At 41.5% G+C, this 23989-nt stretch overlaps 1 protein-coding gene and 1 pseudogene across 1 annotated transcript; both read right to left on the bottom strand.

Moving 5' to 3' along the window:
• Window positions 1-10561: 10561 nt before the first annotated feature.
• Window positions 10562-10717, bottom strand: LOC129088524 (60S ribosomal protein L39-like). The gene has a single exon (XM_054595914.1). The coding sequence runs from the start codon at window positions 10715-10717 to the stop codon at window positions 10562-10564; it is 156 nt and encodes a 51-aa protein (XP_054451889.1).
• A 7014-nt stretch (window positions 10718-17731) lies between these two features.
• On the bottom strand, window positions 17732-19111 carry LOC129088379 (translationally-controlled tumor protein-like; annotated as a pseudogene).
• Window positions 19112-23989: the final 4878 nt, after the last annotated feature.

The following is a 23989-nucleotide window of genomic DNA, read 5'->3' as shown; positions in this document are numbered from 1 at the left end:
CACCATGTCCTTCAATATTTGGTTCCTAGCACAGAACCTACTTCTCAATATTTGTTGGACTAAACTGAGTATCAGGCAGAGTAGGTAGCTTTACATCAGGCAAGTAATCTTGGTGGGAGAGGTTGGGTGGGCTGGTGCTTCCTGGTGCCTTCATAAACTTAACCCAGTGACCTGATTTCACACTGTCGAGAGTCCCAGTGCCAAAAGATTACCACGGTTCTGCGCTGTTACCTGAATTCACTTTATTGAGGTATATAAGTATATAGCAGGTGATCTTTAAGATATATTTCTAGGACTATTAGTAGGTACAGATTTATTTTATCTTTAATCAGGTGGTTCAACATTCCTTCAAACTCAGATTTGTTATTGTGTTGTTAAATTACTATGTTGCATTTCTAAAAAAGCCACTTAAAGGCTGATATGAATACAAAACCATGCTTTCTTTAGAGGGATTGTTTGAAGCCACAGTAGGTATTCCTAATAGATTGCCTTTCCTGGTTGGTTATTTTACATCAGAGGAGAAAATAATGCTGTTGTTGTGGATTAAAATATCGTTTTAAATGTCATTGCTATTAAATATCAAGGACATAGAAAACCAAAATAGTGGTGGCAAAGATATAGGATAAAAGTAATGGGATCCAATATGATATTTTGAAATGTGCCTATTCATGTGAATTCAGAATGAGTGTAATTGTCTGGACAACTCAGGTAAATTGTTTTTCTCACCCGAAATATTTTTATAAAGAAATCATGATTGTTTTCTATGCCCAAAATTTTCGAATGTCTCTATTATCTGCCTGTGGTTGACAGCAGAGGGCCGCAGAAGCTTGCCGTGCCCCCCTTTGAGAGCTGAGATCTGGTTCTCCTGCCCGTGATCCTGGCCGACCAGAGTTGCTCTCCCAGGAGACGGCAAGCTTCGCTCTGCTCCTCTGAGCTATCTCTGAAGACGTGTGATAGCCCTGAGGCCACCATACCAAGAGGAGACTCAAGGTAGCATGCGGAGAGGACGTGGGGAGATGGAGCAGGGAGAGAGGGAGACTGACTGGGGGAAAGAGAGAGATGGCCAGGCCCCTTTCCCCATCTCTGCCAGCCCCCAGCCTTTTGAGTTGTCTCAGCTGAGGCCCCAAACAATGCAGAGCAGGGACAAGCTGTCCCATGCTGTTGTGTCCAAATTCCGAACCCACAGACAAGTAAGACACTCATAATCAACTGTTGTTGTAAGCCACTATTTTGGCGTAGTTTATGTCTTGGTAGGTAACTGGAACATTATCTTCTCAGTATAGATAGTTTCAGGTTATGTCTTATCACTTCGTAGGTGTTCTCTTTATGGCATCCAATAATACCTCCAGTCTTCAAAATTAGAATTTCTTCTTTAATAAATCTATATGCCCAGTATATACTGATTAATTTCTTGTTACTCATTAATCCACTGTGCAAACTATTGTGCTGTGTACTTGAAGTGAAAGGTGCCAAAGTCCTATTTTGTGCACTTTTTTCTCTTGGCATGCCATGTACAATTAAGCTCACTAAGCTGGTTTTTAAAAATTTGTGTCTCCGCTCATGGAGATTTTTAAAAATTAATATTAGGAAAAAGTGGACTCCTAGTTAGTACCAACAGAATGTTAAAAACATTGCTGTTGGCTTCCAAAAATACAGTATAGTATGTGTTTTGATAACTACAATTACTAACTGGACTTGCTACCTTCCTTTGTGTTCTTACTAGAAACTACATAATGTGCCTCACGATTGTTTGGCACGTTTAAGTTTTCAATAAATACTATTTATTACCACTCCTCCCTTTTTTCCTTTTTTGCTGTTACATAATATTTCAACTTTTGGAAACCTAAGGCCAGTTTAAAACATTAGTCTGTTGTATACCTATACTTTAAGTATTAAAAAAAGCAACTGTTTTTGTTGCTATCAGTTAGAGAAATTAGAAGTGTAGTTTATTATTGGTAAGGGATTGGAAGTTTCCTCTAGCAACTTGCATTTAAAGGACTGTTATTAGAAGCTTCCACAGAAGGCAATTTATCTTCCTTTAAAAGAGAGAGATTTAGCACATGAAATCAAATTTGCTTTAAAGATTCACTCTCTACCCCAGAATTATGTCAGACATATGGCAACAACTGTTTAATGTGCCAACAAACTGGGTGTTCGTTTGCATTGAGTTTGAACAAATTACAAATATCTACAAGAACATGTGAAAAAAAAATTCCCTTTAGATGAAGTCAATTGTGCTCTGTATGCTGAAGGGTCCCTTTTATTAAATGAGACTCTTATGCTTACAAAACAAACAAATGTGTGAGGAAATTCTGCACAAGGAAAATTTCTTTATTTTAACTTGAATATACATTAAGTGGTAGAAGAATACCTAATTACTCTATGTTTCTTAAAACAGTGTAATGAAGAGCTTACTGATACATGTACTGCATGTCTTAAGTGATGTTTACAGCCCTGATCTTCAACTGCATTTATTTTCAATCACAAAACTGCTCATGGCTTCACACAACTTATAACAGGGGATGCTCAAGAAGCTTAAGAATGACACGTTGGCTAAGCTAAGCGGCAGGTATAAGTTTTAGTAGCCTCCATGCGGTTTTGTGTAGTTCGTGACTCAAACGATGCTACAAGTCACTCCAAAATTCATGCTCAGAAATGACCGTGAGACCTTTAGGGATAGAAAGGGTTTAGTGGGAATGCATAGGAGTTCTTTAAGCCTCCTCAAATTTTCAACCCCGCAGTTTCCAAGATAAACTATGTTGAGGCCCCCAGGGAGAGATTGTTGTGGAGAATGTGCCAGAATTTCAGTACAAAGGTCAGTTTTTCACTCACTTCATCACCGAGATGTTCAAGGGAAATTTATTGAGGCTTTTCTTCCCAATTCTGAGATAAAACAATTGGCCCAAGTTCTTTCCTTTTAAATACCTCTTTGACCTGAAGAGCGACAGCTCTCATCTATCTAGAGGCGCTATTGGAATTGCTCTCATTCTATGGTGTACATTTGGATGGTGCTATTTATATTAGTTCTCTGGAGCAAAGCATTATATATAGCTGCAGAGCCATCTACAAAGTGACACAGGAAATTTGATTCACAGTGAGGGCAGCTGATATAAATCACTTTTTTTTCCTCATCTTAAAGGCCCCTCATAAAATCGACAAGCTTTTGCCAACCTCTTCAAATAGTCTTTTAGCCCTCTGTGAGTTAGTTCCTGCCTCTGTATCTTGACTGATTGCTTGGCAGCGGCTATGTGGGTGGCTTCAGAGATGCACTGAGGGCTTTTATGTGGTTTTTCGGGGGGAGCTGATGGGCTGTTTCAACTGCTTGTTCTTACAGGTAGCATCTCAAACTTGACTGGCTTTGATAAACACGACTTTAGTCATCTGAGAGGAATATTTAGTGAACTTTCCTTGTGATGTAAATACAAATTTGTCTTCTTTTACCCAGCATGGAAAATTTTCTGCCTCAGAAAACTGCAAGGCTTGGAAGACTTAGGTCATGTCTCAGTTTGACTAAGAAGCCAACAAAAACATCATCATCCTTACTGCATTCAAGTCCCTAAAAGTTCTATCATCTTTACAAAATGATAGTAAAAAAGAAGACAAGAAATTTATTTGCATCTGCCAGGTGACTTGACCATGACTAAGCACATCGTTTATTGCAGAATGCAGTAAATAATTCGGTCTCGTATGCCAAATATTTCTTCAGCACATATTGTGTTCTAAGCACTGTACTAGGTCATCTGGTTATAAAAATGGCTAAAACATGTGCTACAGGTTGAGTTCTCTAGAGAGCAGAAGCTGAGATGGATTTCAGAGTGCAAAAAGCTTTTGCAGGAGAGTAACTCCTGTGATGGAGAAATGGAAGAGGCAGGACTGAGCAGAGAGGGTCATCAGAACATGATGAAGACCTGACAGTGTCTCAGCCAGCTCAAAAGGATGTTCCAGAGCAGATAGCCCACTGGAGGAGGCCCACGTTGTACCTCGGTTATTGGCTGGGGGCCACCACAAGAAGAGCCTGACCTCTTTGACCATTGCCTTCTGCAATCATGAACCAGTGACTTCTCTGAGGGAACCACCTCTCTCCTCCAGGTCAGCAAGAGGGTGCTAAGCAGCCCGACTCCATGTCTGCCATGGCCCACCACTTGTGCCACACAGATGTACTTCATGATATTTGGAAACTGCTCCTCACAGGCTCTGGTGGACCTCACTTCCTGAGGGGAAACTTGGATAGAGGGAGGTTAGTGTGACAAAACAGAGGCCCCATCTCTGCTGTTGGTCTCAAGACCGCAACTGGTCTCATCCTCTGCCTCCTCCACTCTCCATTCCAAACTCCCTTCAGCCTCAGCTACAGTCTCTGTTGGTCTTGGCAGTCTTTGTGAAGAGTCGGACTTCCTATTAAACATAAACTTCTCTGGCCAGGCTTGTTGCGTCTATCCATTCATGTGGGCAAAGAGTACCAAGAAGTATTCCTATTGGGCGACTTGACTGCCACACATATTCCTCTCGTCTTTATTGTGTTCCAGGAAGCCGCCATCTCATGCTATTCAGAGTCACAGAGTCAAATACTGCTAATCAGATGAGGACTCCTTTTCTTGCCTGCTGGTTCCTGAAAACAGAGTTCCTAAAGTGCTCAGGGGGCAGCTGTAGCCTGTGTTTACTTCAATGAAACCCCTGCTGTGTCCACTGGTGAGCACTTGCCCCTTTGGAGAGCACTTGCCCCTTTGGAGAGCAAGGGCTTCTTATCCTGCAGAGCCCAGAGGTGGGGAGACAGGAATCTACAGAATACCGCAGTAAGTCACTGCGAGTGATAGAAGGTAGGGCTAATCCTACACCCATCTCTCAGTTCCACACCCATGTGTTCTACCTGAGGGGGACACGGTGCCCTAGAGAGCTCTCTGATTCTCCTGTCAGGTGTTCCAGAGGATGGTGCTATATTCTAAAAAAAAAATCGCTTCTAAGTTGGTGCATCAGCAGTCCCTTCAGCAGGCTCCTCAGTTACCCTAACCGGCCGGCAGGCTGAAGTAGTGTATGGTATGACTACTGGGCTCACATGTTTGCATGGGCTCATGTTTTTGCTCCTCTCTTGTGTGAAGGTGGGTTCCCTGGTTGGATGTTATGTTATGTGGAACTCCTTATCTGTAGATCAGGCATTCCATAAATTCCCAGGTAATGGTGCTTCCCTGTGGGCACAAAAGGCAAACCCACACCGGGAATAAGTCTCCTGTGAGAAGAGAGAAGAAGCTGCTGGAATTTCCAAGGTGTGCGATTTCCAATAAAGTCAGCTTGTTACCAGGTGGCCAGCTGGTCTCTGTGAGAAACATCCACATCAGGGGCCCACTTAGCATTGGTCTCTAGTGCTGGGAGGTGGGGCAGTGGGCATTGGACATGACTGGACATTATTTGCTACATTGGCCTTCGTAAGTGGGAGTCATGCTTTTGGGTCCACACATAGTCTCTCCGTCAGCTGCTGTGGCCCCTTCGGGCATGCGTTTTGCCAGCGCCGCAGTAAACACCAATGAAAGCTGGCTAATGTAGACTGGCCGACTTCTTCGGTCTGCTTGGTTATCTACATACTTCACATGCAACTCCATATACTTATCTCATCTCTCTACCTCAGAATTCCTTGCTTTGAAGATTAAATTCCAAGCTTTCAATCTTTTTTCTTTTGGGTCTCTAGCTATCCAGACAAGCCACTTTTTACTCTGAGTCTATATATACATTCCATCTCTGGCTGCTTCTTCTTTCATGCATAGTGAATATGACCAAGTAACCACTCGGGTACTGCTATACCCATTGAGGAGACTTTTCCTTTGCACTTGTCTCTCAAGGTCATTCTTGAGTGGGAATGTAACACAGCTGCCATTCAATTTGTGGCTTTTACTTGCTGAACCAATTCATCTGTACACTAAGCCTGGGCATTTTCCTCTTCTTTCTCTTGATCATACAGGGCTCCCTCTCTCTTCCCCGATACAACCGGAGGCATGGGCTGGGAGCCGGATGCTGGTGAAACTGCGAAGGTTAACGTGGGGTCTGGGCTCCCTGCTTGTGCAGCTTTGCTGTACCCTCTGGCCCTGCTGAGCCTCAAGCTTGGATGCATATTACCGTTTTATGACGGGTGGCTGCTGAGCCTCATGGCTTTAAGTTCGGCAGGTTCCGTAGGCTCCAGCTCATGTTGTACACTTTGAGATGCAGAATCACTTTAGTGTTCCACGCTCAGTCATTCCAGCTCCCTACCATGGCTCGATAACATGCTGAGAGCTGCTGTTCAAAAGGTGTGTATGTAGTTGTCCATTGCAGATGGAATGGTACTATGTCAGAACCCTGGAGTCAGCACTGACATTCTCCCACTTGGGCTTGTCCTAAACTCTCCCTTATGCCTCTTTTTCATCACTGATTTCTCTATAGTCATGATGTTTGCCAGGTCATATGGCCCAAGTAGCAGAGCACTGCACTCTATACCTGCTGACGAGCCCTGTTTTACTCTTGACCCTCTCAAATGTGGCAGCATTCTATGTCACCTTGTTAACAGAATGAAGCAGTGTTCCTCAGTGTGACATCTGGTGCGCTAGAACCCAAAGAAGCCTAGAAAGTGTAAGGCTTCCTTTTCTCAGGGGGAGGTATTAGGGACAGCCATTCCATGTACAGGGAGTAAATGGGTACTGAAAGGAGGGATGTATTGACCCAGAGAAAGGGTGTCTTTTGCTAACAAAGTTGTAATCCTACCAAGCCTTTTTCAGCCTCAGATCTGTTATGTCCTGCTCTAGGTTTGCTTAACTTTAAAACACAAGCCTTGCCCCATGTTACAAAAAGCTGAGAAACATTTTGAAGAAGGAAATCGCTAGTCCTGGGCACAACCAAATATGAAAAGTATGAAAGAGTGATGAGTCAAAAGGAACTCCGTGTTTTTAAGACTGGCGCTACCACTATCACTGAAACAGAGAGCGGGAGGGTCCTGTAGTGGGGTTGAAGAGTGTCCCCTCCTAAAATTTATGTTCACCCAGAATCTCAGAATATTACCCTGTTTGGAAATTGACTCTCTAGATGAGGATATACTGAATTCAAGGAGGGCCCTAAAGCCAATGACAGGTGTCCTTGCAAGAAGAGAGGAAACACACGGAGACACACAGAGGCAAAGGCCATGTGATGATGGAGAGGTTGGAGTGATTGGTCTACAAGCCCCAAAGTGCCAAGGACTGTGGGAAATCACCAGAAGACAGGGTGGTGGGGTGGTACGGATTCTCCCTCAGAACTCCAGATAGAACCAGCCCTACCACCACCTTGTTTTCAGACGTCTGCCTTACTCCTGTTTTAAGCCACCAGGTTTGCAGTAGTTTGCTATGGCAGCTGTGGGATACTAATGCAGATAATTTACCTGTAGTTTATTAAGAGCATATTCTGCTTACTCAAGTTGAACTGTATGAAATTGTCAATATTTGACTATTCAATCTAATAGTCGATAAAGCTACCTTATTTAATTTTCTCCCTCTTTCTCTCTTGCACACACACAAACACTTTTGGGGGTATGTTTGCAACAATCTTTTCAAATAAGCTTTATTATCCTTATGTTACAGATGAGGAAACTGAGAGTCAGAGAGGCTAAGTCATTTGCTCATGCTCTCATAGTCAATAAGCCACTGAACGAGAAAACAAACTGAAAATCTTCAGACCCTCAAATCCATGCAGTCTAATTCTGGGCTTCTCAAATTGTAAGGTGTTGAAAAATAACCTAAGAATCTAGTTTGAATGTAGATCATGATTCAGTACGTCTGGGGTGGGGTCTGAGATTCTGCATTTCTTTTTAAAAAAATTTTTTTATTGTTCTTCAATTACAGTTGTCCCCACTTTCTACCCATTACTCTCTCCTGCCCAGCCTACCCGCACCCCCCCAACTTACAGTCCTCTCCCCTTCATTGTCCTTGTCCATGGGTCCTTTCTACATGTTCTGGGACTTGACCCTTCCTCTTCTTTCCCCTTTTTCCCTCCTCTAGGCTCCCCGAGATTCTGCATTTCTAAGAAGCTCCCTGATTATGCCAGTGCTGTTGATGATCAGCCACGTTTTGCATATTAAATGAAAGCTTCCCGCCTTTCTTTATGTGTTGTCATTGATAATGTGATTTCTTTTGGAGTCGTAATTATGAGTTCTAGTTATATCCAGGTGAAGTCACAATGCAAATGGTTGAAAATAAGGGACTGGACTACTTTGGAGAAATGTGTGTTGCAGGCATCGGTTTAGAAATCATCAGCAAAGTGTAGACGGTGGTAAATGCAAATAAATGAGCTTGCTGAGAGGCATTTTATTCCATTTAAAAAAAGGTTCATAGTTCATTCCTTTTTGATGGGACTGATTAAAAAGAAAAGAAAGGCCTCAGTATTCTCTGCATAATGATTAAATAATATTTTTATTCATAATGTGCATTCTCACAGCAGCATTTTAAAAGATATTAACTGGATGTGTTTAAATGCTACAAACTAATGTTGCCTCATGGTGAAGTCAATGAACTGACCCATGAGTCTAATTAATGAAATTCTTACAACTAGAAGTGTAAGTGGATGCTTTAACAGTACTTCTTTCACAATAGAGTTTTGGTTTAATGGAGCAATTGAAGAAACTGGGAAAAGGTTAAGGGTATTCACATTTTCTAAGGTCAAGAATGTATCTGAGCTCAACATTTTCCAGATAATCTGGGATGCTCAGAAGGTGTACCAGCAACACCACATGTCAAGGAACAAGAAAGTAGAGGGGAAAAGTGTCTTTAAATTTAAAAAAAAAATTTTGTTCTTGAGGATTTGTTTAGAATTCTGGGATTGGTCTGTCTTATGAATCAGTAATGAAATTCACATTAGACTCACATCTACTACAAAGGATTTCTTTACTTCATTTGCAATATTTTAAGAGCTAATTTGCAACATCTGCCTAAGTAAACAGAACTTACTTGGAAAGCAGAGAAGCAAAACCATGTGTCTGAAAAATTGCACGCAAGTAAATATAATACTTGATAGGCTAACTAAATCAAACCCAGATGGACATGTGAATCTGTAGAATCTCAGTAGTTTTCTTGCACACCATTTGAAAAGGCTGCACTATTAAAGTCAAGCAGAATCTTCAAGGCCAAGGAATCCCCTAACTGAATATATGATTAAGAAAATAATAGATGGTTTCCATTACACTGGCTAAGTACTTGCAGAGGCAGTTATTTTGAGTATCATGGCTTACAGGTTCCTCAGAGGAAACTGGCCATAGTACCCTGGCTTCTGGTTGACGTAGAATATTGTCACTGCAGAAAGGCCTGAATTGTTCATTTGTAAGTAGTTTTTCTCAGTGATCTCATGCAAGTATCAAATATTTGAGACTTTTTCAGATCCTGAGATCCATTATTCACTCATTACTACCTGATAGATTTGTTCATAAGCTTTAAGGAATATACATTTATAGCCAAAGATATTTTTATAGAATATATGTGTATATTCTGTTCAATAAATAAGGAGGGCAACGTATCTGGAGAACCAAGATGAGAATGATTTCTCTGTAAAAACCCTAGGGGAAATCCTTCAAGCTGATTTAATCATTGAAGTCAAAGGGATCTTGATAGTAGTAATAGTAAGTAATGTTGGGCAAATAGTGGAGGTCACTTACCTCCTTCTTGGTGTGCTGTATTGGAATTGTTCAATGATAAAACATATTATTGTAGAGAATTGTGATCTGTTCAGTAAATATATTTGAGTGCTTAAGCCTAACAATTCTACACGTGTAAGGAGAAGCAAGTTGCCCAAACTGAAATTAAGATAACCATTAAAGCATCCAGGAAATCAAAAAACTGATAGTCCTCCTCCAAGGAAGAGATGTTGCTATTTCTTTCTCTTGAACTAAAATATGTTCTCCTGTAATTTAAAAATTCCAACAAAGGAAAGAAATCAAATAAATTTATAATGACTCTACCAGTTGCAGTCAGTAGGAATAAATCAAATTTTTCTAGATGATGGTAAATCTAGAAGCTATTGTAGAATGATTTATTGACTATCCCAATTTCAAATACATTCCACAGTAAAGTTTCTTTCCGTTACAAGGGCCACTATGCTAAGCATAGTCTCCTAATAAAAACTTTTTGATGATTGTTTAAAAATCTATTAAATTCTTAAAATTGAGTAAGCATAAAACATTCTGTGCTAAGACATTTTCTTGGCTTTCTGTTATAACTCCATGAAAAATCAAATTAGTTTCCACTTTGGCTAAATATTTCACCATTTGTGGTTGGAAGATGCCAAGCATTGTTTTAGTTATTTTCATTTAGGGATTAAAAGATAAATTGATCCTCTGTGAATACACATATTATACACAGCATGGTTTTATTTCAATCTTTCTTTTTTTAAAGGTCTCTGTATTTATTACTGAGCCAACATGCTACAGCAGAAGAAAATTAACAAAGAGAAAAATCATTCTTCCAATAATTTCCCAATAAGGTACATCCAAATGTCCAGCTAGTAGTAATATTTTTAGTGATATGGTAAGATGTGAACAACCCGAATACAGCATAAATATGTGAGCCATCTTATGTGTGATTCCTTATAGACCCAGCTTGGTTCTTCTCCAATGTCTCCTCTTTGGGTAGTACCTGATTGTATTACCAGTTTTCATCCAAATCCATTTGGGAATGGGCTGATTCTGCTTTTGTTTTGTGGCCAGAAACCTCTTGATCCTGAAAGTCTTGTGAGAAGACATGGCAAAAAAGAGTCAACCACACACAGAACAACAGTGGAAGAGAAAGGAGCCTTATTTCAATCTTTCAAGTTGACATGCTAAGTAAGGGGGACAATAAAATGATCAAGACCCTAGGGTGAGTCTTCCTTCCCACTCTATCTGACCCGTTCGCTCCTCCACTCAGCTATTTTGAGTTGACCCTGTGCATTTTGCATACCATATTGAATAGCAATCATATACTCACAGGTATTTCCCTCAGCAGAATATAAGCTCAGGGTAAGAACCAGGTAGTGGCAGATACAGAGCATGGCTCAGACCCCTGTTTAAGAAAAGACTCACTGCAGGGAGCTCCTTCAGGATCTAGATCAGCATTCAAGTCAAGGGTATCCTATTCTCAGGGAAGCGTCCAGCAAATGGCTGAGCAGAGCAGGGTGGCCGAGCTCATACTCTCCTCTGGAAACCCTGGCTTATGGCCACATAAAGAGGTGGCTCCGGGGCTCCCTTCAGGTTGGCAGAATTTTGTCACATCTGCATTGTGGTCTGACACTTATCTTGCCTAATCTTGTGTCCATCCCCTTTTTTTTACAAGTGTTCCTTCTCATAAAGTTTCACTCCCCAGTCAAGTGCCCCTCTGTTTTCTAGGGAATCCAACCTGTAACCATTGGTGTCAGAAGTAGTCCAAGAAAGCAGGCAGTAAGGTGGGTGTAGGAGCCAGGCCACTCACTCACTTCCTGGCTGGTAATGAGGAGCCAGTTCTTGGTGGCAGCTGGTGTATCAATAGCCCTGGGAAAAGGCGGCAGGCCAAATGATAAGGCGTTCATGGGTAGTGAGCCAGGATACGCCAGCAGAGGAAAACGCAATGGTCAATAAGATGACTCAGGCAATTGGAATGTGGGTATGGGGGGACGGGGATGAGAAATACAATGATAGAGGAATTGGGTGGGTTTTTCCTAAATTACACTGTAACTACAGATTGATAACGAAAAGTTGAGGGCAGTCAACAAATTGAAAACTGAGTGTAAAAGCCAGAACTTCTCTTTGGTAGCTTTCAGAGTTCACATCTCAATGCGCTCACAGAAGAAGCTGAAGATCAAGTATGGAATTTGATGTTCTGACTGGATAAACTTCAGAGATTGTTGGAAACACAACCAAGGTGGCCATTGCTCTGGATGGGCAAACCTGAGTTTCTGACACATGCGATGAGGACATCTGGGTGATGCTTCGATAGATTTTGACTCTCCAGGTTGTTCTGAACCTTCTGAATGTGTAGGAGTGGCTTGCCCTCCTCACTACAGACCAGGACACTTGAGTGTCGACCGAGCATTGGAATGGCCTGCGGAAGGGGCAGCTGTTGTGTCAGCTCATACGCAATTCTCTGCCAGGCCCGACATCTCCTCCTTCACCCTTTTATTATATTTATGCGTACATCATTTTTTTTTGGCTGAAATAATAACTTTTTGTGTTCTACATGTGTACTGTTAATAAATTTTTATGGAGCCAAGCAATGTAGTATTTTCTTTCATAATCTATTGGTCTTTTTTCTCTGAAGTTACTACCTAGCTCTTTTTACACACACACACACACACACACACACACACACACCCCATTACAGCAAGTATACACTGTAATGTTTACCCTAGTCTTTCCCCAGACACCTGCAACCATTTACTTGAGTAAGTGTATATTGGGGAAAGAGATTGTGAGGTCTTGTTGGACATAGAGTCCCAGTCAACACTGATATCCAGAGACTCCAAACATCGTCATGGCCCCCTAAGAGGACACATGAGAGGAGATCAGACAATAAATGAAGCTCTGGCCAAAGTCTGGCTTACAGTGAGGGTCCAGAGACCTACCAGGTGATCATTTCTCTGGTCCCCAAGTATGTAATTAGGGTTGACATACTTGGCAGATGGCGTAACCCCCAAATTGGGCCCTTGGCCTCATTCTCTCCAGAGTGCCAAGAGTAAGTGGTCTATCTTCATAATAATCCCACTTTCAAACATTGAACCCTTACCCCTATTTTTCACTATTCTCTTTACCCTCTGTTGTACCAAATGCCTCTAAGTCCTTTAGAGCCTCTCAGAGCTTTGGCTTGTTTTAATCAGGTGCCCTTTTTATAGGCACTTTAGACTGCAGTAACTGCTCTTCAATTTAATTTATGTCTTCCAAAAATTTGTTTAACTCTCTCATCAGCAGTGTTGGCCCTTGTGATCTGTTTTGTTTGTGTTTGTTCATTAGCTTTAAAATCCACTTATTATCATTTCAGCACAGACTTGGGAGAGAAAATAAGCTCCCAATCTACCATCACTAAACATCTAGGCTTTTTCTTATATAGAACAATTACCTCTTTCTCAGCTTTACCAATTTAAATTTGCGTTCTTATGCATTATTCTACTGGATTGTTCTAACCCATGCCATTCAGAAGGCTGAGATATTTGTAATTAAAAATAATTTTTGAAATTAAGAATTGATATAATTCTGTTGTATATATTCCACATGCATATTCATTTTAATCTAAATGTAATTTTTAAAAATTTACAAGAAATAAAGTTGGAAAGCAGAATGTAGCTGGAATTTAAACGCCTTCACATTTTATTCAAACCTGGAAAAATGAGTGATGAACAACAGCTGACATTTACTGAGGGCTTACTATGTGCCAGACACTGTGCTAAGTGCTTCACACCCACTCTGAAAGAGGGGCTAATAGTAACTCCACTTTACAGATGTGGAGTTAGATGTTCAGAGATATTATATGTAACTTGCCTAATAATACACAGCTAATAAGTGATGTGGGTAGATTGGAAGGCAAACAGTTTGCTCCTGAAGCCAGTGATCTCAGTTATCGTGCTATGCTACATTGGAGGGAGGAACCTACATGTCCCACGGTTTAAGAAGCTTCATTGTGTTATACATAATCACTTGTCATGTGTCATTGGGTGGTATACTTTCTCCTCTACTAATCTTGTGAGCTCCTTGAGGGTATATACATATATGTCTCAATCTTCTGTGATACCTACCATGGAATATGTGTTCAGAAAAATGTGTGATAAATATTGGTTACTGATTTCAAACAAGAAGAAGGGATATTTGAAGCAAAATATAGTATTATGGGGATAGGAAAGAAAGGGACTTCTTAACTTTATTTTAGTACTTATGGGAAAGGGAGCAGGAGGATTTTCTCTAAACTTGTGGAGAAATTTATTCTTAACCATGGTATTCTTAACTGGTACCTTTGAACAAATCATCAAAGTCTGGCTGAGTATCAAGAGAGTCTTGCTATAACTAGCCATGAACCATGACCAAAAAGGACAGCTTTATATTTAAAAACTGAAGTGGTTGATGGGATGGGTAAGGAGGAGGAAACAGAGGAAGTGAAGTTTACAGTTCCATAAATTACAGCTTGTGGCAGGACCAGGATACCTCGCCAATCTCAGCCAGAGGGCGAGTCCACCAAAGGACCGTTACTCACACTTGTATAATTAAGGCTGCATTTTTGGTGTAATAAAAAGGCTTGTATTTTCCTTATTAACAATGATACCAACAAGCAATTTATGCCAAAGGGCAACTGCCAGGAGAGCTCCATCACGGGACTGCAGTGATCCAACTTTAAAGTTGGGGGAGGGGGAAGAAAACAAACAAACAAACAAAAAACCCCAACCTAAGACCAAAAGCTTTATGAGGAGGGAAAACCCCAGAATTGAACATTGAGATAAAAGACCTTCTACCTTTACCTTTGCGATTCAGAATTATTTCTTTACCTGCCAATAGCAAAGTATAGGGGAAGACATCAAGACATCCTCTCTTTCGCTTTGAATGTTGGTCCCACAACAACCCGTAAGATTGCCCTCTCCACAAACTTTTACAAGAAGAGTTAGGTATCTCTTAGGGAATATGGAAAGTATGTGGATTTCTCCAAGATGTATGTTCCTGACCCAGAAACGAAAAGCTGAGTAACTGATCTTCATTTGGTTATTGACTAAAGGAAGCTGTAGACTAACATACAGGAGTGAACAAAAGTAGGTTTATAGTTGCATTGTGACATTCTTTTGAGTTAATGAAGCTATTATAATAATCATTACCTGCATTTCTTTTTCCATACGAACATCTGCAAACCTTTTGTCCACGTGCGTGTGTGTGTGTGTGTGTGTGTGTGTGTGTGTGTGTGTTTCTTTTACTAACTTCCTTGGCTTAATGGGGCCCTGGCTATTGATTGGTCAGCCTCTTGGAACTCCGGTACCCTCTGGTGAGGAGCAGTTAAGCCTGCAGAAACTCCTCAGTGAGCTCCTTGAAAGTAGAGCCTATGTGTTGCCATTGATCTAAGTCAGTTTGGTTATACACAATGCCTCAGTTCTTTCTGGAAAATAACAGTAGCCATTGAGAAATTGAGGCAGATGAGAGTTAACTCCTTCTCAACCTTGCTACTAAGTCAAAATGAGAACTATTCTCAAACCAAATTCTGCTAAAAATATATAGACATTTATTAGCCATACATTGATTAGCAAGTAGGTCCAAAACTGTGCAGTTCTGTAAATTTAATGGAGTTCCAGCTTTCTGTCATTTTACATGCCCTGAAATCTACCTTGCCTGCCTAGAGACTGACACTCCACTCCAGGGTGAGAAATTTTGCTCTTGGTGCATACATAAGCCCACCAGAAATCCTCAGACCCAACAGCTAGACCTCAGATTATTGAGGAATCAAGCTTTGAGCTCTACCTCTAAGGGTGAAGGCTAAGCCTTTGCTTCTTATACCCTCTCTATTCAAGAGTGGAGGTAGTTGGAAGAGCTTGTAAATTAGAATATAGCTGTATCAACTGGGTCTCTTATTCACATGCAGTTAGGATTTTAAGATTTGGTTATTGCAACTCATGGGTTTATTTTGATTTCCCAGTTCTCTTGGGGACACTCTAGAGAAACCAGAGGTTGGTCCCAGACCCCATGTGAGCTTGATAAAATTTCATCATGGTTCCACTGAGGAGGCCACAGGAAACTATTCGGTAGTAGGCTTTGTGAGCAATTACTTTGAAGTGATGGTTTAACTTGTAAACTAGTGAGATTGTTCATATATCTGTAGATAATATGTTTAATTATTTTAAAAGAATGAGGTTCCTTTAGTCGGGGGGGGAGGGGCAGTATCTACACTGAGAAATAGATCAAACCATCCCTACTTTACTGTCTTCTCCTGAGTGGGAAATCCAGAGGTGAGGGCCGTGAAGCTTGTGATAGCGCAGCTTCACCATGGACTACTACTCATGGCTTTTTCTGAATGATGTTGGTGAATGAGCGAAGGAAAGGCATTCCCAACCTCCCACCCTAGCCTTAAGCTGGTCCATAGAAGTTACACATACAACTCTGCATGGACAAAGAAGTAAGCCAGTTCTCATTTTTACCTCTCAAGACCTAGAATGTAGTTCAGAGGAATGGAAGAGGATAAAGTCATTTAGATATTCTTTTTGACACTGCCATCTTCATTTAAAATCACTTTCAGCAACTCCCAAAGTCACAAAGTATTTGCTGTCATCTCTGATTTCTGAACTCACTTTAGGTTGAAAACTTCACTCTTGGGATGGCCTGTAACATCTCTTTAAACAGGCTATTCATGATAAGCATCATTCCATTTGCCTCCCCCTCACCTTGGAACACATATTTTTCTTCCTACACCCCTGTCCCTGGAGAAAAATTTGTAACTGCACCTGTACTGATACGGATCGGTGTTCCCAACTGACGAAATGTTTGGTTTACCAGTTGGGAAAGTACCTGTGCTTTTTTGCCCCCTCACTGAAGAGAAAACATGCACTTCTACACTTGAGCTTTGATTTCGGGCAGCCTGTGGCTTACTGGAATAACATATGCGCTTGCTCAATGTCTTCATTTTGCCAACAAAACACCCACAATCTCAATGATATTTTCAACCCCTTGTATCATATCCTGATGTCTATTTATATTGACATCCAGACATTTCAGTTTCACCACTGGCACAGAAATGACATTTTTTTGTGCCTAATTATTCCTGTGGTAATGTAATGCAATCTCTCTCCAGACAAAAACCCCTCACTGCCAGCCACAGCTCAAAAATTTGCTTTATGAAGGTTTTTCTGATAATTTTCTTTGGCTTCGAAGAAACCATTCATTTAATATTGTGCGATTCCAAGAGTTTTGAAGAGCAGGAGCCATCCATTCCTCTTCTAATGTTTGTGCCAGCTATCAGAAGATGTGAGTTAATATTCATGGGATCAACACACTTGACATATATTCTTGGCCCTGCTATTATTGGTTTATTGTTGGATCATATATCTATTACCATAGGATGTGGAATAAAAGAAGCTTTAAATGATTTGTGAAACAGTTAGTTGCCTCTGGCCTTAGGTGGGAGTTTAGGACATGGGAAGGGGAGAAAGCACACAGGGCTGCAATAGACTGAAATCCCATGATGACACACTGTAGGGTAATGCAGATTTGCATACAACCCAGTGAGCTCCTCTGTTCCATTCCGTCCCAATTTCCAAGTGCAAGTGGGTTAGTGTCCTTATGTCTTGGAAAATAGGCTGAGGCAATGGAGGGGAGCATGAAGTTTGATAGGGAACCTGTGTGTAGTCCCGGCTGGGGAGCGGGAAACCAGAGCGTACTCTGCACTATTCCATCAGGTCAGTCTCTCAGGCTGGGTTGAGGGAATAGCTTTCCTTAAGGCAGGAGATTCCTGAGCCATTCTCACTGCCATGGAAGTCCCAGCCAACATCAGCCCCCACTGATATTTGGCTCATGGGAGGGTGGGAGCAGGAAGAACGCCCACTGAGTTGCTCCAAAATGCAACAGAGATCTGGATGAATTTGGATCATACTAAGAATTCCCTAGGATAACTCCTTGTGGGCAGGCTAGAGTTGTTTTTTTTTTGGGGGGGGGGGTGGGGGGAAGGAGGGTTGGGTTGGTTTTTTTAAAAATTTGAATGCATTTTATTTTTTTCACAAAATCCATGATATCTTTTGTCTCAAAAACAATGCCTTTACCCCAAATAAAGCAAGGTCATAATAAATGAAGAACTCAAGATAACATTAGTCCCATTTGTCCTGGGCCTGGTGTGTGGATGAAGAGCAGCAGCCAGTTACGATGACAAGTGATAGAGCCAAATCGCCAAACTTGTTGACACTTTTCCATTTCTGAGCCATCCTTACAGAGAATCACACATGTGGTTGTGCCGTCCTCACGGAAGCCCAGATCATCCATGCCGTCTGGATTCAGGTTTTCACCAATCAAGAACTGGTCGTTTTTGAAATTAGCAAGGATGTGCTGGATTTGTTCTGCCGCCACTGTCACAAAAGGTTTTACTCTTTCTGGTCTAGGTTCTTCAAGTTTCCCTCTGATTGATTTCATGTTGTCTTTCATGCGCTTATAGGCGTCTTTTGTGCAGCTGCTTCCCTGCAAATGATGGCCCATGACAACATCAACACCAGCGATGGCTGTGTTTTCAGGACCTTTGTCCTCACCCTCGGGGCCCTCGGCGGACGCGTTTCCCCCAGTAAGGGAGTCATCAGCGCTACCTTCTGTCCTACTGCCCCTCTGCCCCTCTACTTCCAGGCATAGCCTGTCTGCGATTTCCAGGACCTTGGATCTTGTAGATATCAAAGAACGTCTCCTCATGGCTGATGAGGTTCCAGTGGGTGTTGACGAGGGTGGTTGGAACTGGCCTGGCAGGAGCCTGGAGCTCGGAGCGAGCGCCATGCAGCCAAGGGGGGCTCTGGCAGGGAACGGGCAGCTGGCGGGGGAAATAAAAAGTAGGTAATTTTATTCATGTTGTAGTAATACAATTAATGAAACTGCCCATGTTACCCAAGCTGTAGTATGTCTTTTTGGACTCCCATTTGCCATATTATGATAAGATTCTACCATGATTCCCTACTTTCTATTGAAATGTGATTGAGGTTTTCTTAGCATTATGGAACTTAGGTCAGTGTATCATGATATTAGCTCTTTAGCTCACATAATTTTTTCTCTACTTCTGAAATATAGCCTTTGAAATATGGTTAAGATCATGGTTTCCAGGCAGCTTTACAAAGCAAAGGTGAAAACTACATTTCAGATTTGCCAGTGGGACCTCCCAACATCGTGTGTGTGTGCACTCATGTGTCTGCATTCATACCTTTAAACATGCTGTCATTTTTACCGGCTGAAGGCAAAGGCTGGGGTACATGTAGCTTTGCACTTAATATACAGATTTGAGAAGCCGACACACGGACTGCCAGTGAGAAGTAAACCAACACAGCATCTGCCTTCAGTTGTGGGTACCCTAGACAGAAGTCAGCAGCTGTTTCAGTATATAGTGGGTACAGGGCAGGAAATGCAGTGAAGCAGTCATTGTTATTAGGGGAAGAAGCACTTAAGTGGTCTCCTCCCTTACGTAAGTACGGTGTGAATAGACTCCATTGTCCCGGTGGGCAGTATCACTTTGCAAAGGTTTTTCTTGTTCTGGGAAGAGTAATTTTAAGCGACTTTACTGAGTCACTTAAGTGACCTTACTGAGTCACTTAAGTGCGGGGTGAGCTGCCTGTTATTCTGGGAGAGGAGTACAACCAGAACTTTGATGTTTTAAGTGTCTTAAAAATGTTGTGAGGACATCTCTGCAGAAAAAGGTGGGAACTTCTTGGCCAGGCACTCTTAGGCCTGTGAGGCATTCTGAAAAGTGACTCTGAACATGAATTTGAAGAATTTGATTGCTAAGAAATCTTTGGGATCAGGAACCTCAGGGCATGAGGGTTCTGTCATGGGACAAGATGCTGGGGGTGGCCTTTTCCCATAAAGAACTGTTGTGAAGGCCTTGACTTTGAACCAGCAGAAGCAGCAGGTGTAGAGGATGGTGCCCCTCTAGAGAGCTCTGTCGGCACCCTAGAGACGGCACCCAGGCTGTGGGCATCTTTTAGGTATTGCCCCGGGGCATTTGGCACCAGTGTTCCGAGACACCTCTCACCCCTGGCCTCTCAGCCTTCAGCACACTGCTCCTCTGGAGCCAGAACCTATGAAACCTCTGCTCTGTAAAGCAATAGAGAAGTCGAAGGACTCTAAGCAGGCAGGTTCTGGCTAGTTCGACTGAAAGTCTTTGTACTGAGTAACAACGACCCGCAGGGTCAAGACCTCCAGGCGCTTTGGCCACTGCAAGAATGAAATACTTTCCCTGGCTCTGCCTCTGGGCTGTGACTCGCCAAGGTGAGCTTTCATCCAGCCGGTAGAGGCCTCTGTGCCGCAGACTTTGCTGTTCCTTTGACTAGACCCTCCTCCTCAAGCCGCTCCCATGCCCTGTGGGCTTTTGAATGCTTCGTGAAGAGGAAGAGAGGATCCTTGGACCTGCAGTTACTGTCATGAGAAAGCTCAGGAATTACACTCAGAGAATAGGCACAGACAAGTTCATGGCCCTCTGTACTGGGCTGAGGGTTGTTCCAATTCCAAATATGGAGCAGGAATAGCTTGCAGAAAAAAGGTGATGATGCTACGTTATTTAATGGAAAGAACAAGAGACTAAAACATTCTGAGATACACACATACACAGTAGTATATGCATATGTATGTATATATACTATATCTGGTTACATAAATCTTAGGAAAGTGAGCAATAAATACCCAAATGAACTTAAGATCGAAATAAAGAATAATTTCTTTTAGGAAGGAGACCCAGAGTCGAGTGAAACAGCTAGAAGTTTAAGCCCACATAAGAAATCTATGACAATGGCAGGAAGAGACACGTTCTGGCCAGCCAAGCCTTCAGGGCTTCCCTGAGTCATGCTTGGCTTTGTCATTAGGAAAGGTCAGTTTAAGGAAAGGTAATGGAAAGTCTATGACCTTTTGTTAACATAAGAGAATCAACCTCTAGTCAGAAAATGGTGATTCCTTTCTCCATGATTCATTACCTAGGAGCCTCTGGTTTCCTGGAATTCCTTAAAAACTCTAATTCCTCAGAATAACTGGTAAACACCACAATTTTGGAGAATATGTTTCTCTTTCAGAATATGGAATTAATCCTCTCAGTATTAAAATAAAGGTGTTTGTCTTTTAGTGTCTTCTGGCCCAAATATTGGTGACTCAGGTTATTTCAGAATTGCATAAAATGTAGTAATAACTTACATAAAAATGTGATAATAGTTTTATTTTATGTATTATTTTTACAAAGTTGTGTATATTAGTATTGCTGTAGCTGTTGTTACAGCTGCCATTCATTCAATAACTATTTATTAAATACCCAGTGCTGGGCACTGTTCTAGGAATTAACCACTGATCGTCACTGTACAAGTTGTTTCAAAGACATGTCTAATTCTCACCATATGGAAAAGTGGGGATTGCTCTTCCCATTTAATAGAAGGAAAAAGGCTGAAGATCATAGAACTTAAGTAACTTGCCCAAAGTCAGACAGCTAATAAAAGGCAAAGCACTTTCCGATTATCTGATTGCATAGTGCTTCCTACTAGACCAGAACAAATCTTGAAAAATTTATTTCCTTTTTTTCTGTTAATCTATCAAAAATTCTTACTGTTGCTCCACATTGGTTCTCACTGCGGGCAGCTGTTCTTCTGGTCAATATCCAATTTCCTTCTGTTTATAGTGTACTGGTACCCAAGAACTTTGCCATCCTTCGTACTCTAGGAAATTTCAAGGAAAGCAAACCCAACCTTTGGTGAAAGAACATGGAATAGAGAACTGGGAAAGGTTGATCAAGGGAGTCTGGGAAGCTAAAGTTTTGGAATTAGATCTTCCTAGTAAATATTCACTATTATCTTTGAAATAGATTCAAAGAGAATTTATTACGAGAATATCAGCTAGTTCTATTGCCAAGTGCCATTTTAAAGTCAAATATAATTTTAAATGAACCATTTAAAGTTACCCATAGATATACTTTATTTAGGGATAATCAAGACTTTGTAATTAGGTGAATGTGCACAGCTCTGTGTCTCATTGGTATGGTGGGAAGAAAGGCAAGATGGGTGTTTTTGTTTTGGTGGCAAGAAAAAAACTTGGTTGGCCATAGGGTCATAACTGTAGAGTGTGTCATGATATGCAGAGCATCAGAACAGGCTATTGCAAAATATGCCACTTTGGAATAAAGGTTGTTTTGAGCTGAAGGCAATTGACAAAAAGCAGATAAGAAAAGTTCTCTGCCTTCCCCCTTTTTAGCTAAAAAAGCAAGACATAAATTTGTAAAAATGTCCCTCACCCCTCTCTACCAGGAAAGACAGAAGTTATTCATCAGAGATAACTCTAGACCCTTATCAGTCCAGAGATAGCACCCCAGGAATCTACATAGCAAATGTTACTAACTAGCCTCTGTCTTCTCTTCATTCTCCCGTATATTCACCTTCCCACAATGTGTACCCTAGAAACAGTCTTTTTCCTTTGTCTTGTCATTCCTCTAAAAATTTATTGTTCTTTCATTAAGGTGGTATGTAAGCATAAGTTCTAACCACCTCTTTGAGTTACTCATCCCTCAGTATTCTGTGTATATGCATGGATGCACATGTTAATAAACTTCTGCTTGTTTTTCTCTTAGGAAGCTGCTTTTTATCCACCTGATTTACAGGGCCCCAGGGGCAGATAACCTATGAGGCATAGGGAAAAATTTTTCCTTTCCAAGGCCCATGAATGCCATCTGGTATGTGTGTAAAAGTAGAAAGAAAAAAAAAATTGGCCTTTTTTGGCTGTGTTTTTGGTTACAGGCCTTGAGCCTGACTCTTGTTGGGAAATGAGCACTCTGAAGTAAAAGTGACCTCAATAAATTATTGGTAATTGTTGGGTCCAGAAGGATATTCTTCCCACAGCGCATGATTATCAACCTTCTTCCATACTCAAGAGGGATAACTCGGCAGGACATTTGCATACGTATTAACTTAAAATATTCCTCATGATATTCATGTTCACGCCAAGCAAAAATACAAGAAAGGCTTCCTGGCCCTGTGTAAGACCACACTCATTTTGGATTTCATCTCCTAGTCAAGTTATGTTTGGCTTGTTTTTTATATATCTGACACAGACATTATATTTCCCATTCATATCCTAATTTGTAATTATAAAGATCTAAGAGTTCTAAACCAAAGAATATTAGTTGGTGGCATTCAGTGCAGTTTGGCTGGGAACCAGATAAACTCACAGTAGGTGAGCTCATACAAAGCCAACAAGAGCTGTGTTTTACTTAGGTTTGCATTTCTAGCATTCATCATGGGGTCTATTATGTAGTAGTCATTCACCAGAGCTGTTAAATATTAAAATAGTGAGAGCGGCAGTGGTAGGGATGCCCTCCTTCTCTTAGAGGGGCTCGCTTGCTAACACCCTCACATTTGACCCGTACAGGCAAACATGAGCCTCCTCCTGCCTGGGGCCCTGTTGACTAAAAGCTAACAACTTTGGGGTACCTGGGGTTTATTTTTTCTTATTAATATTATTCACTTAGTTCATAAACTTTTTTTTTTATAATTTTACTATTTGTAAGATGCAGAGCTAGCCTTGTGAGATGCCAAAATGAATCAAAGGCAGACATTGCCTTTAAAGAACTTATGTACCTATAAGAGAAATAAGACAATAATGTCATGTCAACATCCTGTTGTTTTGCTACATTTACCATGTGATCAAAAGCAGTAAGAACAATTATAAATGACTCCGTCTTTCTTTCTCATTCAACATACACAAATATGCTGTCAGTTCTTTGAACAAAGAACCACTGGGCCCATGCCCATGCAAACTATTTTAAGTTTCCCCAGTCAAGTCCAAACACACCTATGCGACACCCTCAAAAGTCTAAAATCTTGCAGAAGCTGCGCTGCAGTGAAAGCTGCGAGGCTCACAAAACTCAGCGAGAAGCCAGAGCGAGGCACTCACTGCAAGGAGGATTTCCAGCACGTAATCTCAGTCTGAGTTTTCTCAACTGAAGATACAGTTTAACATACCTGATGTGAGGAGCAGAAGTGGGTGACTGGACTGGGACGATTTTATTATTAAGAAGTTACTCTGCAATAAAGAGACGGCTAAACAGGTCAAACAGATCCCCTGTTGGGGCTCTCCCGATGACTGCTGCAAGGATTGCGCAGGTGCTTGTCTACCCTGCTTACTTTTTGGTCGAGGCTTCCTCCCGGAGTGTGGAATTGGGTGTTAGAACTGCCTCTGAGCGGTTGTTGGTAGTTTGGGAAGAGGTGAGTGGCGAAGAGCCCACAAGTCAGGACAGTGTCCACTCGGGTGTCTCCGGTACCAACACGCGTGTGTGCACACGGAAAGAGCTCTTCAGGGTCTGTAAAGTTCATCAGGAGCCCAGGACGCTCTGAGACCGGCAGT

The sequence above is a fragment of the Pteronotus mesoamericanus genome, unplaced genomic scaffold (assembly GCF_021234165.1).
Source record: "Pteronotus mesoamericanus isolate MK-2021 breed Mesoamerican mustached bat unplaced genomic scaffold, CSHL_Meso_final contig_163, whole genome shotgun sequence".
Taxonomy (NCBI): Eukaryota; Metazoa; Chordata; class Mammalia; order Chiroptera; family Mormoopidae; genus Pteronotus; species Pteronotus mesoamericanus.
Note: the sequence above shows the minus strand (reverse complement) of the source record. Positions and strands in the feature narration are given on the sequence as shown.